Source organism: Muntiacus reevesi, chromosome 17 (genome assembly GCF_963930625.1).
Source record: "Muntiacus reevesi chromosome 17, mMunRee1.1, whole genome shotgun sequence".
Lineage (NCBI taxonomy): Eukaryota > Metazoa > Chordata > Mammalia > Artiodactyla > Cervidae > Muntiacus > Muntiacus reevesi.
This window is the reverse complement of record NC_089265.1, coordinates 42,198,936-42,215,229: the sequence shown is the minus strand read 5'-3', so window position 1 is coordinate 42,215,229 and position 16,294 is coordinate 42,198,936. Positions and strand designations below refer to the sequence as shown.

Here is a 16,294-nt window from a genome sequence, read left to right as displayed (position 1 = left end):
ACTGAAAAAGACACATGTACCCCAGTGTTCACAGAAGCACTATTTACAATATCTAGGACATGGAAGCAAACTAGATGTCAATCAAAAAACAAGTGGACAAAGAAGCTGTGGTGCATATAGACAATGGAACATTACTCAGCCATAAAAAGGTACACATTTGAGTCAGAGCTAATGAGGTGGATGAACTTAGAGCCTATTACACAGAGTGAAGTAACTTAGAAAGAGAAAAACAAGTATTGTATATTAATGCATAGAAATTGATTCTAGAAAGATGGTACTGATGAACCTATTCATTTGCAGGGCAGCAATGGAGACACAGACAAAGAGAATAGACTTATGGAATCGGTTGTGGGGGTGGGAAGGAAAGGGTAGGACGAATGGAGAGAGCAGCATGGAGACATATACACTACCATAAGTAAAAGAGATAACCAGTGGGAAATTGCTATATGACATGGTGAACTCAAACCAGGGCTCTATGACAATCTAGAGGAGTGGGATGGGGTGGTAGGGAGGTGGAAGAAGGAGGGAACATATGTATACCCATGGCTGATTCATGTTGATGTATGGCAGAAATCAACACAATATTATAAAGCAATTATCCTTCAATTAAAAATAAATACATGTAAAAAAACCTTCCAGGGATAAACTTTTAGTTATAAGGTAAATAAGTACTAGGGATGCAATGTACAATATGATTAGTGTGATTAATACTGCTGTATGTTACATAGGAAAGATGTTGACAGAGTAAATCCTAGGATTTATCATCACGAGGAAAATTTTTTTCTGTCTTTAATTTTATACCTAGCTGAGATAACAGCTGTCTAGGTGGCTCAGTGGTAAAGAATCCACCTACCAAGCAGGAGACACAAGTTCGATCCCTTGGTTGGGAAGATTCCCTGGAGAAGGAAATGGCAACCCACTCCAGTATTCTCGCCTGGGAAATCCCACAAACAGAGGAGCCTTGTGGACTACAGTCCATGGAGTCACAAAGAATCAGACACAACGTAGTAACTAAACAACAACAAACTATTGTAATAAACATTTCATGATGCATGAAAGTCAAATCAGCATGCTGCACATCTTAAACAGTATTATATGTTCACTATAGCTCAATAAAACTGGAGGAAAAAATATTTGTAGTGGATATCTCTGGGTAGTGGGATTTCAAATAATTTTCACAGTTTTCTTGGCATTCTTTTGCATTTTCTAATATCTTTACATTGGAACGACTCAGGTTAAAGACTTAAATATAAGACCCAAGACTAACAATAGCATTAAAAAACATAGGGAAAAATTCCTTGACAGTGGTCTTGGGAATAACTTTTTGGATATCACACAAAAAAGCATGAGCAACAAAAGCAAAATAAACAAGTGGGACTACCTTAAATTAAAAAGCATCTACAAAAGAAACAATCAATAAAATGAAGAGGCAGCCTACAGAATGGGAGAAAATATTTGCAAACCATGTTTCAAATAAGGGGTTAATATTCACAATATATAAAGAACTCATACAATCCAATAGCAAAAAATCAAATAATCTGATTTAAAAGTGGGCAAAAAAATGTCCTGAATAGACATTTTTCAAAGAAGACATACAGATGGCCAACAGGTGCATGAAAAGATATGTAACATTATCAATCATTATGGAAATGCAAATCAAAACCACAATCACCTAATACCTGTCAGAATGGCTATTATAAAAAAAATACAACAAATAACAATCATTGCCAGGATATGGAGAAAAGGGAACCCTGGTACACTGTTGGTGGGAATGTAAATTGATCAGCCACTATGGAAACAGTATAGAGACACCTCAAAAAGTTAAAAATAGAACTATTATATGATCTAGCAGTCCCCACTTCTGGGCATGTATCTGAAGGAAATGAAATCACCATCTCAAAGAGATATCTGCATTTCCATGTATGTGAGGCATTATTCCCAATAGACAAGACATGAAAACAACCCAAATGTCCACCAACAGATGAGTGGATAAAAAAAAGTGACACATATAAGAATATTATTCAGCTGTTAAAAATTAGGAAATCCTGTCACTTGTGACAATATAGATGGATCATTACAGCATTACGTTAAGTAAAATAAGCCAGAAAGAGACAAATACTGTATGATCTCATTTACATGTGCTAAAGAAGTTGAACTCATAGACACAGAGTAGAAGAATTGTTACTTGGGGCTGACAGGTAGGTGAGATGGGGATATATTGGTCAAAGGGCACCAACTTGCATTTCATACAATAAATAAGTCTTAGAAATCTAATATACAGCATGGTGACTACAGTTAAGAATTCTGTCTTATCCACTGGAAAGTTGCTAAGAGGGTAGGTCTTAAATATTCTCATGATACCTAACTGTGATAATCATTTTGCAATATATATATGTATCATATCATCACATTTTATACCTTAAATTTATATAATGTTATATGTAACATTATGGGAAAATGCTATATGTTAACATGTAAATGTTATATGTAACATCATCACATCATTATACCTTAAACTTACATAATGTTATATGTAACATTATGTGAATGCTATATGTAACATTAGGAGGAAAAAGCCTTAAAAAAGAAAGTGCTTCACTTTCCTTAACAAAAAACTCCAACAAATATTATTTAAAAAATCTGTCTTATATAAATAAAAAATACGAATTTTCCACTTTTTCAGCTTTCTGTGTATGGCTAAATTGTTATGGGGCTTCCCTTGTACCTCAGCTGGTATAGAATCCACCTGCAATGTGGGAGACCTGGATTCGATCCTTGGGTTGGGAAGATCTCCTGGAAAAGGGAATGGCTATCCACTCCAGTATTCTGGTCTGGAGACTTCCATGCACTGTATAGTCCATGGAGTTGCAAACAGTCAGACATAACTGAGCAACTTTCACTTTAAATTGTTATGAAATTGGACCACAAAATACCTAAATGATAACGTAAGGAACAATATTTTTTTCTTTTAACATAGTTAAAAACATTTCTACATAAATTATACACATCTGTTATAGAAAATTTAATAAATATTGATGTAAAGAAAAAGAAAATATCACATAGCCATTGCTATCTTTGGGTTTAGTCTGTTCTTCCTTTTTTAATTCCTTATAGTTTAAAGTTAGGGTACTGATTTGTGATCTTTCTTCTTTTTGAATGTAGGCATCTATAGCTATATATTTCCCTCCCAGCACTGACTTTGCAGCATCCTGTAAGTTTTTGGAAAGCGAAAAAGCTGGCTTAAAACTCAGCACTCAAAAAAACTAAGATCATGGCATCCAGTCCCATCACTTCATGGCCAATAGATGGGGAGACAATGGAAACAGTGCAGAGTTGATTTTCTTGGGCTCCAAACTCACTGCAGATGGTGACTGCAGTCATGACATTAAAAGACACTCCTTGGAAGAAAAGCCATGACAAACCTAGACACCATATTAAAAAGCAGAGACATTACTTTGCCAACAAAATTCTGTCTGGTCAAAGCTATGGTTTTTCCAGTAGTCATGTGTGGATATGAGAACTGGCCTATAAAGAAAGCTGAGGACCAAAGAATTGATGCTTTTGAACTGTGGTGTTGGAAAAGACTCTTGAGAGTCCCTTGGACTGCAAGGAGATCCAACCAGTCCATCCTAAAGGAGATCAGTCCTGGGTGTTCATTGGAAGGACTGATGCTGAAGCTGAAACTCCAAAACTTTGACCACCTGATGCAAAGAACTGACTCATTGGAAAAGACCAATGCTGGGAAAGATTGAAGGCAGGAGGAGAAGGGGACGACAGAGGATTAGATGGTTGGATGGCATTACCAACTCAATGGACAGGAGTTTGAGTAAGCTCTGGGAGTTGGTGATGGACAGGGAGGCCTGGCATGCTGCAGTCCATAGGGTTGCACAGAGTCAGACATGACTGAGCAACTGAACTGACAATTTTTTGGAATGCGCATTTTCATTTCCATTTATCTTTAAGTTTTTTCTAATTTCTCTGTGCTTTTTTCTTTGACCCATTGGTAGTTGTTTGTTTAATTTTCACACATTTCTGAATATGTGAGCATGTGTTAATTTTCACATATTTGTGAATTTTCTAGTTTTCGCTCTTTATTTATTCTGTTGTGATCAGAAAAGACACTTTGCATGACTTCAATCTTTTAAAATCTATTGAAATATATTTTGAGGACTCACATATGGTCTATTCTGGAGAATATTCCATAAGACTAGTTACATTTTTATATACCCCACTAGAATTTTGTTGTCCATTTAGGTATGCAGGGCAATAACTATATACATGTGAATGAAGCTATAAGGACTAAATGTGCTTTTAATACATCATTTTGGTTTCATATTATCCCATTATTTAATTATATCATAATGTATTTAGCCAATATATTATACAGTTTATAATTTTTTCCAGCATAAAATTGGACTCTAATGATTATGGCATCAATAAGCACCTAGCTAAGATATTTAACTACAATTACTGATTACTGCCTTGTGGAGATAAATAGTTCAAACTCTTTCAATAAAAAAATAAAAACCATATGATTATCTCAATAGATGCAGAGAAAGCCTTTGACAAAATTCAATATCCATTTATGATAAAAACCCTTGAGAAAGCAGGAATAGAAGGAACATACCTCAGCATAATAAAAGCTATATATGACAAACCCTCAGCAAACATCATCCTCAATGGTGAAAAATTGAAAGCATTTCCCCGAAAGTCAGGAACAAGGCAAGGGTGCCCACTCTCACCACTACTATTCAACATAGTTTTGGAAGTTTTGGCCACAGCAATCAGAGCAGAAAAATAAATAAAAGGAATCCAGATTGGAAAAGAAGAAGGAAAACTCTCACTGTTTGCAGATGAGATGATCCTCTACATAGAAAACCCTAAAGACTCCACCAGAAAATTACTAGAGCTAATCAATGAATATAGTAAAGTTGCAGGATATAAAATTAACACACAGAAATCCCTTGCATTCCTATACACTAACAATGAGAAAACAGACAGAGAAATTAAGGAAACAATACCATTCACCATTGCAACAAAAAGAATAAAATACTTAGGAATATACCTACTTAAAGAAACAAGACCTATATATAGAAAACTATAAAACACTGGTAAAAGAAATCAAAGAGGACACAAATAGATGGAGAAATATACCATGTTCATGAATCAGAATAATCAATATAGTGAAAATGACTATACTACCCAAAGCAACCTATAGATTCAGTGCAATCCCTATCAAGCTACCAATTTGTTCTAGTTCTGGCATTTTTCAGAGAACTAGAACAAATAATTTCACAATTTGTATAGAAATACAAAAACCTCAAATAGCCAAAGTAATCTTGAGAGAGAAGAATGGAACTGGAGGAATGAACCTGCCTGACTTCAGACTATACTACAAAGCTACAGTCATCAAGACAGTGTGGTACTGGCACAAAGACAGAAATATAAATCAATGGAACAAAATAGAAAGCCCAGAGATAAATACACGTACCTATGGACACCTTATCTTTGACAAAGGAGGCAAGAATATACAATGGAGAAAAGACAATCTTTAACAAGTGATACTGGGAAATTGGTTAACCATTTGTAAAATAATGAAACTAGAACACTTTCTAACACCATACACAAAAATAAACTCAAAATGGATTAAAGATCAAAAAGTAATACTAGAAAGTATTACACTCCTAGAGGAAAACAGGCAAAACACTCTCTGATATAAACCACAGCAGGATCCTCTATGACCCACCTCCCAGAATATTGGAAATAAAAGCAAAAATAAACAAATGGGACCTAATTAAAATTAAAAGCTTCTGCATAACAAAGGAAACTATAAGCAAGGTGAAAAGACAGCCTTCAGAATGGAAGAAAATAATAGCAAGCGAAGCAACTGACAAAGAATTAATCTCAAAAATATACAGGGAACTCCTGCAGCTCAATTCCAGAAAAACAAAAGACTCAGTCAAAAAGTCGGCCAAAGAACTCAACAGACATTTCTCTAAAGAAGACATACAGATGGCTAACAAACACATGAAAAGATGCTCAACATCACTCATTATCAGAGAAATGCAAATCAAAACCACAATGAGGTACCATTTCACGCCAGTCAGCATGGCGGCTATCCAAAAGTCTACAAGCAATAAATGCTGGAGAGGGTGTGGAGAAAAGGAAACCCCCTTACACTGTTGGTGGGAATGCAAACTAGTACAGCCACTACGGAGAACAGTGTGGAGATTCCTTAAAAAACTGGAAATAGAACTCCCATACGACCCAGCAATCCCACTGCTGGGCATACACACTGAGGAAACCAGATCTGAAAGAGACACGTACACCCCAATGTTCATTGCAGCACTGTTTATAATAGCCAGGACATGGAAGCAACCTAGATGCCCATCAGCAGACAAATGGATAAGAAAGCTGTGGTACATGTACACAATGGAATATTACTCAGCCTTTAAAAAGAATACATCTGAATCAGTTCTAATGAGGTGGATGAAACTGGAGCCTATTATATAGAGTGAAGTAAGCCAGAAAGAAAAACACCAATACAGTATACTAACTGTATTGGAATATATATATGGAATTTAGAATGATGGTAACGATAACCCTGTGTGCGAGACAGCAAAAGAGACACACATGTATTGAACAGTCTTTTGGACTCTGTGGGTAAGGGCGAGGGCAGGATGATATGGGAGAATGGCATTGAAACATGTAAATTATCATATGTGAAACGAATCACCAGTCCAGGTTCGATGCAAGATACAGGCTCCTTGGGGCTGGTGCACTGGGATGACTTGGAGGGATGGGATGGGGAGGGAGGTGGGAGGGGGGGTTCAGGATGGGGAACACATGTACACCCATGGTGGATTCAAGTCAATGTATGGCAAAACCAATACAATATTGTAAGGTAAAATTAAAAAAAAAAAAAGAAAATAACTGGTTTGGCAATTAAAAAATAAATAAATAAAAATCTTACAAAGTGAAACCAGTCAGTAAGTGCTAAAGGTGGGAAAAAAAAAGAAATTCATAAAAATCTTACCTTGAATTTTCTTGAAAACTCTGGAATTCATAAACTTTAGAAATCTGTCTGCATAAAAGCTGGGTCTATGAACCGAAACAGTATCCTGAAAAGATAAATCAGGTACCACAGGTTTACCTCTCACACAGTTTGTTTCGAGCTAGAAGAAAGCTCTATGCAACTGGCTCTCTGCTAGCCAAAGTCCTTAACCAGAAGGTGTGGAAGTTAGGAGCCAGACATGAGTGATGCCTGTGTGCTGTGTGCACAAGAGCCGGTCTGGGGCAAAAAGCATAAGGATCAATCTGAGTAAAGATTCCAGACTGATGGTGAAACAGATCATGAAGCAGGGCAGAGCTGAGATAGCAAAGACTCTGCTTTATAAACCCAAACAGCTAATCCTTGATCCACTGTCCACCAAGAGGGGCTTTTAAATTCCATTTTTTAACATATAGGCAACCAGTGCCTCAAGTGTCATCTGGAACAAAGACATAATCACTTTCAGTCAGAACAAAACTGGGACATAAACAAGCAAAACAACCCTAATGTAAGGTTGAGATAGAGAGCAAAAAAAAGTTTGCTGGTTTCACTTTCCAGTAATAAGGTATGTAAACACCATGAAGATTCCTAGGAAACAAGACTGACTGATGACCCCTGTTATGTTCAATTAGCTACTATTTAGATACAGTTGAATTGAATTAAATCATTAGCTCAATTCTCTCATGCTTGGTAGGAGTCTTTAGGATTGAGGGGGCATTTTATCACAAGTTCAGGAAAGAAGATAGATGAAGGAGCTAATTCCATATATTTATTGAGTAGTCATTTATTTGCTATCTGAGACAGACATTCCTAAAAATAGTAAATTTGCTTATTTAGTGTTCCATTTTGATTTGAGGTTCATGGATTCCAACAGGGAAACTTCTAAAAATTTATATTTAGATAATATCATCTGCAGTGGTTTGGAAGAAGAAATACACATTGGACCAGAATCCAGAGACCCGGTTCTCATGTTAGCTCTAATTTTAAAGAGCTCTGTGATCCTGGGTAAAGACAGTATCTCAGTGCCTCAGTCATTTCATCTGTGAAATTGGGTGTTACATGATGCATAAGAGAATTCTGTAATCAGCATTTTATGAAGGACACATCATGGAGGAATCCTCTGCCAAGTGATAATGTTCTCTAGACTATCAGTGATCCTGCAGATGTGATGGAAAACTTCCCACTGGTCTGACATGCACTCTCCCCATTGTTCTGTCAGTTTCTGCTGGAAGTGGACATGGAGTCACAAGTGCAGTCATTTAGAAATACGTAGGATGTAAGATGATTGAGTCAGCCCTTGCCTCCTATGAGAGATTAAACTGTGGCTCTTTTTGGTATGAGGAAACCATGTTTAAAGGAGAGGCACAATTGTAAAAAGACAAAAAAAAAAAGTCCTAATTATTGCTTATAATTACATAAATATATAATCAGCACAGAGATTTTCTTAAAAAAAAAAAACAAAAAGGACACTGAAAAACAGAAGACATATTTTATTTCAACAAAGGTATGGGCTCCTTAGAAGTATCTGACCGATAGAGGACTAGACCATTTGGAGCAGAAGTCTCATTTGGTAACAGGGAATTGAAACTGTCAATAAACAGGAGGAAAATGAAGCGAGTGTTTACTCTCTCTCCCTTCCATGTTCAAGGCATTATGTAATTGGTACTTTTCTCAGCTAGAAGAAAAAAAATTAACCTTCCTTCTTGGCCTTTTCTTAAAAAAGAATCTTTGATTTGAATAAGAAGCCTAAGTTTGATTCTCAGAAACAAACTTGTGAACCTGTTGTTTAAAAGTGCATTTTGACAAAGTTCATTTCCTTAGCCTGTGGACAAAAATGCAGATCTGACATGCTGAGAGGTTATTACCAGTCTTCCACAGAACTGAGACAGCGAATGTTTTTTTCCAGGAACGGAGAAGAATAGCATCTATAATTTTTTTTCAAAGGAAAGCATCTGCTAACATCTTAAAAAACATGTGAGTGAATCTTTGACCAATACAATCTTTGGAAGTGTCACTCTGAGTTATTAACTGAGTGAGGCTGAGGCCATAAATGTTCTGTCAAGCAGCAGGAAGTTCAAATTTAACTTCTAAATAGGAAGTTGTGTGTGTGTGTGTGTGTGTGTGTAGACAGACTGCTCTTTGATAATTGTTTTCTTCAGTCATGCCATATCTGGGTCCAAAAGACATTCTCATTTCAGGCAACCTTTGTTATATTTAAATCCAAAACAATTTAAAAGTTTTCCCTTCCCACGTCCTCATGTGTTATGCATTGTGTTGAACACCAAAGGGCATTATTTAACTTAACCCTCATGTCAGCCTGTGAGGCAGGCAGTGTAGTAGTTCATGCACTAGGTTGTGTCAGACACTTTGTGACCCCATGGACTGCAGTCCGCCAGGCTCCTGTGTCTGTGGAATTTTCCAGGCAAGAATACTGTAGTGGGTTCCCATTTCCTCCTCCAGAGGATCTTCCCAACCCAGGGACTGAACCTGCATTTCCTACTTGGAGGCGAATTTTTTTACCACTATGCCATCAGGGGAATATTCTGAGGTATATGTACTATTACTAGCTTCCTGCTATAAATGGGAAATTACACTAAGAGATGAGAAGCAAGCAATGTGTCTGGGTCACATGGTTAGTAACATGGTTTAAATGTAGGGTTCCAGCCTATAGCTGTCTACCATCAAACTCAGGTTCAAACCCCTCTAAGCCTAGTCTTGGGAGAACTTCAACTGTCCTACTGGTCTTTCCAGTGCCTATGAAAAGCCTTTTGCTTTTTCTCATCATCTCCTAATTGGGTCCTTTAGACTGCACATCAAAATAAGACATCATTTTGTTTTCCTGGCCTGTACCTGTTCACCCACCTGGATGGCCTCTATTTGAAGAGCCATTCACATTTATGTTGTCTTTATTCTTAGATTTGAACTGATTTGCTAAGCCTGAGATTCTGAGTTTATAAAGATCTTTGTTTCCTCTCTTTTTCAAGTGACACAGCTTCCTAGACATACTTTGAGGTCTCTGAGAAATCAGAAAAATAATCCAGTTTAACAAGGAGCATGATAAATCACTCACCCCATCATAAACAAGAGCTTTCCAGGAATGTTCCAACTTCTTCATTAACCTAAATGTAAACATACAGAAAAATAAAAGTGAGAATGTAAAATCAATCCCATTTGGTGACTTCTCAGAACTTTTCACTGAATTATTTTGAAATAATAAAAGACTATTTTCCCAAATTTTTTACCTATATGATTGCAGAATGTCAATAATGCCCATAAATAAAAGCAGCTTTTCTCCCTTGTGGCTTTTAGCTGGAATGCCTCCCATTCTGTGAACAGAGCAAAAGAGAAATCATTTTATGTGAACAGGAAGTTAAAAATCATTTCTAATAAATAGACTGTAAATGAAAATGGTTAGTCTCTAAAAATCATGGACTCTCATCTTTATTTTTTTGGCTTCAGCTAAACTCTTCCTGGGAATCAAGAAAGATGTACTTCTCAAGAAGAAGAAGAATACCATAGTTGTCAGTTCTGAAGAGTTGGATGGGAAGAATTCAATTAAAAAATTATTCTGACTTTAAAACCATGAGCAAGAATTTTTAAAGTATTTAAAAGTACTGCTCATCAAAAATGCAATACTTTTATATATTTACTGTGAGATTTAAAAATAAAATATAGGTGAGCACAAAGGAAAAAATATATAAAGAATCCATTCCAAGCATGCAAAGATAACCACTATTAACATGTTTCCTCTGTATTTATTCATCTGCATGTTATTACTTATCATGTTTTATAACCTGAATTTTTCACTTGCTAAATGATGACCATTTCTTCATATTCAATGCTAATGTGCTTTTAATGGCTGTGTAGTACTTCAGTATGCTATTGTGTAGTACTGTGCAGTACTTCAGTATGCTGACATAGAATAACTTGTTTAATCAATTATTGGATATTTAGATGGATTTATAGGAAGGATTAAAAACTTTAGCATGTATGAATTTCCTTCATAAAAGTAAAATATGTCTGTGGTTTAGTCACTGCTGGAGAAGCTTACAAGACAGGCACTTAGTCAAGGAAAATGATTTCTTTCTTTCAGTCTTTTTGCTCGGTTAGTACATACACATGATACAGTCAACCAATTCAATAATTTTCTTTGGTTGTAACTGTTTCTGTTAGTCAATAAGCAAACTAATGCTGCACATCTGGCTGAAGCAAGTGATCACATCTGTCAGGATGTAGGACTAGGACAACAGAATCCTCTTACACAGATAAAAAGTTCTAAATTGCAGACATCACTTCTAGCAAGTATTTGCTTAAATGCATGCTTATTCAAATTCAAAGTATATCCCCTCTGTTTGTGAAGGATGTTTTGAATATGTAGTAAATAGGAATAAAAACATTTTTAGCCATTGTTAAATTATGAAGCCATGTAAAAAGAGAAATCATGTGGGTGAAAGCATAACAACTAAAAAAACTGCCACTCATCCAGTTATCTGGGGATGAGAGGAAATTAGGCTGGCTTAATCCATTTTAGTGCCAGGTAGGAATCTATTCCTAAAGAGCCACCATGAAAGGAATATGATTGCATTTAATTACCCAATGACGTCAGCTGCCATGATCAAGGACTGTGTGGGCAGATGGGTGCACTTACGTGTCTGGGTTCTCTGTGATGATTCCGTCTCCCGATTTCCCTGGACCCTGGATGGATTCCATTGCTGTTGAGTAGAGAACCTTTTGCGTCCCAGGCCGCTTAGCATCAGGCACATTTTGAGAAATTTCCTCTTCTTTTTCTTTGAGGGTATGGTCCAAGATGTGGATTCCCAGCAAAAGGCTATAGTCCATGATCTTGAAGCTTTCCAGCACCTGAGTAAGAAAAAGAACCAGGAGGCCCATCACTCCACTGGCTTATAATTCTCATCTGCCCAGGATCAGAGAGATACGCAGACAAGCAGCTCCTGCTTCCCTCCCAGGGGGTGGCTGACAGGAAAAATCAAAGTAAAAACATTGGCGGTTATTATTAGGTCAAGTGCAGTAACCATTGTCACCATGGTTCCAAGATGATCTTTTTATACAAATCTAGAGTAAGTACATTTTTCTTTAGCAGTCCATGAACGTTTTACTAAGCATTTATTGAATGTCTTCCGTGAGTCCAGGTGCTAAGTGGTTCATTTTGATTCAGTCCTCACAACTCTTTAAGCCAGGTGCTATTATTGTCTGTTTCACAGATGAAAAAAAACTGAGACACACAGAGAAAGTATATTTGTTCAGTATCATACAACTCGTAAGTGGCACTGCTGGGATCTGAAACCAAGTAGTCAACTCCAGCATCTTAAGTAGTAGAGGACAGAAACCAACAATCAATGGTCTCTGAAAACCTGTGCCCTCCTGAGTGTGAAGACGCAGCTGGAATGGGCTTTTACCTGATTTCCGTTCTCAAAACCTTCATCTTCCTAAAGCTCAGGGGCCTCCTTTTCAAAGCTTGTCTTTCAAAGTTACCTTCGGTTCCCTGTAGGAAGTCTTTTTTTAAACGTATGGTCTCAACAAAGAACAGGACTTACTGTTTAATTATCCACTCAGCCAACAGTGGGGAAGAGAAGGAATTAAAAGTAGCTGGATGTAGCCAGACCAAGAGATAGGACAAAAAAAACAAAAAATGGAGACATGCTCGAGACGTGAGGTGGGGAGCCACACGGCTCCTGAGTATGGGTAAGTCTGGTACTCAGGACCCTTCAACTGAGGAAGTGTTCAGGGGGAGTTCAGGAAAATGGGATATTCTCTATTATACAATAAAGTTTTTTTTTTCCTAATGGTTTGTCTATGATTCTCCTCTACAACAGATTTTTCGGACACTTGGCATTTCTCACACAAAGCTGCTCAGGAAATCAAAACAGCCTGATGGCGAATAGCTACCCCGAACCAACATGACAATGTATCTCTGTACCCTAGTTAGGAAATGCCTTTGGAGAACAGAGTCCATAGATAATTGTTTCACCGGGGATTGAATACGTATGCAGTATATCTTACACCTCTCCTTCTCCCTCAGTCAACTGCTTTGGATCAGACACTTATGACATACTAAAGAGTGGTTGGGGCTTCCCTGGTGGCCCAGTGGTAAAAAAAAAAAAACCTGTCTGCCAATACAAGTGACACAGGTTTGAGACCTGGGTTGGGAAGATCTCCTGGAGAAGGAAATGGTAACCCACTCCAGTATCTTGTGCCTGGGAAGTCCCATGGACAGAGGAGCCTGGCCGGCTACAGTCCATGGGGTCACAAAGAATCGGACATGACTGAATGATTAAAGCAACAAGAAAGAGGGGTTAGGCCTGAGGATTCAAATACTTGTGGCTGCCACTTACTGGATGCCATTTAATGGTAGGCTTTGTGAACTATTTTTTGTGGGCTTCCCTTGTGGCTCAGCTGGTAAAAAAAATCCACCTGCAATGAGGAGACCTGGGTTCAGTCCTTGGGTTGGGAAGATCCCCTGGAGAAGGGAAAGGCTACCCACTCCAATATTCTGGCCTGGAGAATTCCATGTACTGTAAAGTCCATGGGGTCACAAAGAGTTGGACACGACTGAGTGGCTTTCACTTTCACTTTTCATTTTTGTGAACTATGACACATACGGCCTTTGGAAAATACGGTTATTCCTAGGTCTTATGTATCTTTGTTGGCAATGAGGAAACTTTAAGTTGTTTGGAAGTATTATTTAATCCTGAGTGCTCACCATTTACCTTTCAGTAAACTGAGTTGAAAACTTTCAGAAGGAGGCAGGCAAGAGATAAGAGTAGAATCTCATTATTTAAGCAGTATAGGCCCTGGAACTTTCTAAGCCAGGATATCACAGAGTGGCCTGACAGCAAAGTGGAATCAGTTTCCCCAACCTGAGGAAGAGGGACTCCAAGACTGGAGGAAGAAGGAAGGGCGACGGGAAAAGCTCCTCACCACTGACCCAGCGCTGCAGCCTTAGACCCGCTGGCTGGTTCCCTGTGGAGGCGCACCCATGCCTTGCCCCTCTAGAATACAACACAGAGCTGGGGAAGACAGGCCTGCATCAGGGTTGCCAAGGACCCAACCTCTTAAAAGAAAACACTAACAGACACTGGATGCTTTCTTCAGACAGAAACAAGCATAGATGGATCTTAGCCTTTCCAATCCCCCACCGTCCTGAAAGAAAGGCTTGGGAATAGTGCCCATCCGGAGACAATGTGACCCTGCACAATGATCACTGTCTGAGATACCAGTTTTCCTGCTCTCATGTGGCACTGCTGCTATGTCCCTTCTTAGAAAGAATGTTGGAGAGGGACACGCAGGATACAGTGTACAAACTCTGTGACCCTAGGTAGATTATGTCACCTCCCCAGGCTTCAGTTTCCTCCTCAGTAAAAATGGTGGCAACAACATTAGCTACCACACAGGGTGCTTGTGAAAACTAAACACGGTAATGCAGGTAAGGTGTTTAGAGAAATTCCTAACACAAAGAAAGTGCTCAGTTCATTGTTAGTTAGCATCACGGTTACAACTCATTGCTCACATGTGAGGTGTCAGCTGGAAGCAGACACCCTGGGGTTATACTTCTGAAAACAGACATTCATAAAAAGCCAACAAAAATATGACTGCACTTCCAGCCTGCTTGCTAGTATCCCTTTGGTGTGTCCCAATTCCTTCAGAAGTTCTGGGTTCATGGTACCCAGAAGCACTGCGTGGATGTTCAACAGGAAAAGGTCGGCTGACACAGCAATTCTGGTCAATGGGCTATAAAATAATGGCCCTGCAGTCTGCCTGAGGGAACGGTCCTGTGTTCAGTGGGTGAAAATCGCAGCCTTGTGCTCGGTACAGCCCCAAGTGCCCACTGGGAAATGTTTCCCCCAAAGCAGTGACCTGGCTTCAAGAGCAAATTCTAGTCTGTCTCCAGGACAATGTTGTACACGTCCCTCACAGGCCTCCAGCGTGAAAACTGAAAGGCACTCCTGAACACCATCATATTGGTTTCATTTTTCTCTGCAAAGCACCCAAGTATTAATTCTGCTTATAAATAAGCTTTCTTCATACAATAATTTTCCTTAAAGTTTCTTACAATAATTGCTTAATGCACTTTTCAAACAACTGTTTTACCTGTACTTGTAGTCTCCTTTCTTTCTCAAGGACAGGCCACAGAGAACATGTGTGTTTTATAAGTGATGTGAAGTCAGGCTATGGTCCAAATTTAACTATTGGACAAAGCAAGAAGCAATTTCAATGCTTTATGTGGTCAAATATCAGGCTGGGTTTATTAAAAAAAACATACAAGCCAAAACTTAGAATTAACTAAGAAAAAGCTATAAATAAATTTGAGACAGAGATTAGATTTCTCTGTACATTTTAATTGGATTGCCAGCATCCCTGAAGGGTCCGGATTGTCCTCAAGAGGCCAGGTTTCTACTTTCCAAGTGAGTCTTAAAAAAAAAAAAAAAAGATACATTCTCTTCCTATTGTGTGGAAATCTGAGCATGATAGTTGGATTTGGGCTTAGGGAAAGTCACCATCCATAACAAATGTTAAGAAAGAAAAAAATAAATATATAGTCACATATTTTAAATGAAGTTCCCAAACTTGTGCAATGAAAAATTCTGGGAACAGATTTTAGCCATGTGCACAACAGATTTGCATCAATTAGGAACAAAATAGTTGTTATTCATATCTTCCCAGATCGTTAATGAAAAGAATCAATAAATCTGCCAGAACCTTAACGTGTGAGTGTTAAGAGGGTGCAACATCCTGCAACACGACAGGCACCAGTCCAGTCTGTCACTCAGGTGCACATTTTTCCCCAGAATGTTGGCCTGACTTCACTGTTGCTGGTGGATCCTGTACCTGTGCATTTGCTTTGCAAAACAGCTGCAAGGCAAACCCAGGTGCTTTCCCATCCAGCTTGGGCCAGACCTTACTCCCTCACCTGTGAAAAAGAGAAAGCAGGAAGGATTCACAGACATATGCAAAACTGAAAGTAAGTTGAAATACCACAGTGTTTTTTTTATCCTGAGAGCCAGATTATTTTTTCTCTTCTTTCTCAGGGACTATTTTAAGTCAGTAATAATATTGGAATGTGGTTAAAAAAAAAAAAAAAAAGCTAGCGTCAAAGCAGCTGCTACACTATCCTGAAGACGTGCTCAAAACTACGTTTTCTAAGATAAAGCATCTCCTCTAGGCTCTCATGGCTGGCATTGCATCAGGGGTGCTCTCATCCACATACAATCTCTGCAGATTTGG

The 16,294-nt window shown here is 38.3% G+C and overlaps 1 protein-coding gene across 1 annotated transcript in view; it reads right to left on the bottom strand.

The window, feature by feature from the left end:
- Positions 1 to 16,294, bottom strand: part of PIP5K1B (phosphatidylinositol-4-phosphate 5-kinase type 1 beta) — a 338,680-nt gene that overhangs the window by 100,686 nt on the left and 221,700 nt on the right. The window contains exons 8-11 of the mRNA XM_065908234.1: positions 11,700 to 11,911; positions 10,294 to 10,377; positions 10,122 to 10,170; positions 7,037 to 7,121 (exon numbers count right to left, since the gene is read on the bottom strand). Coding sequence (XP_065764306.1) covers positions 7,037 to 7,121; positions 10,122 to 10,170; positions 10,294 to 10,377; positions 11,700 to 11,911 — 430 coding nt within the window. The remainder of the gene's footprint in view (positions 1 to 7,036; positions 7,122 to 10,121; positions 10,171 to 10,293; positions 10,378 to 11,699; positions 11,912 to 16,294) is intronic.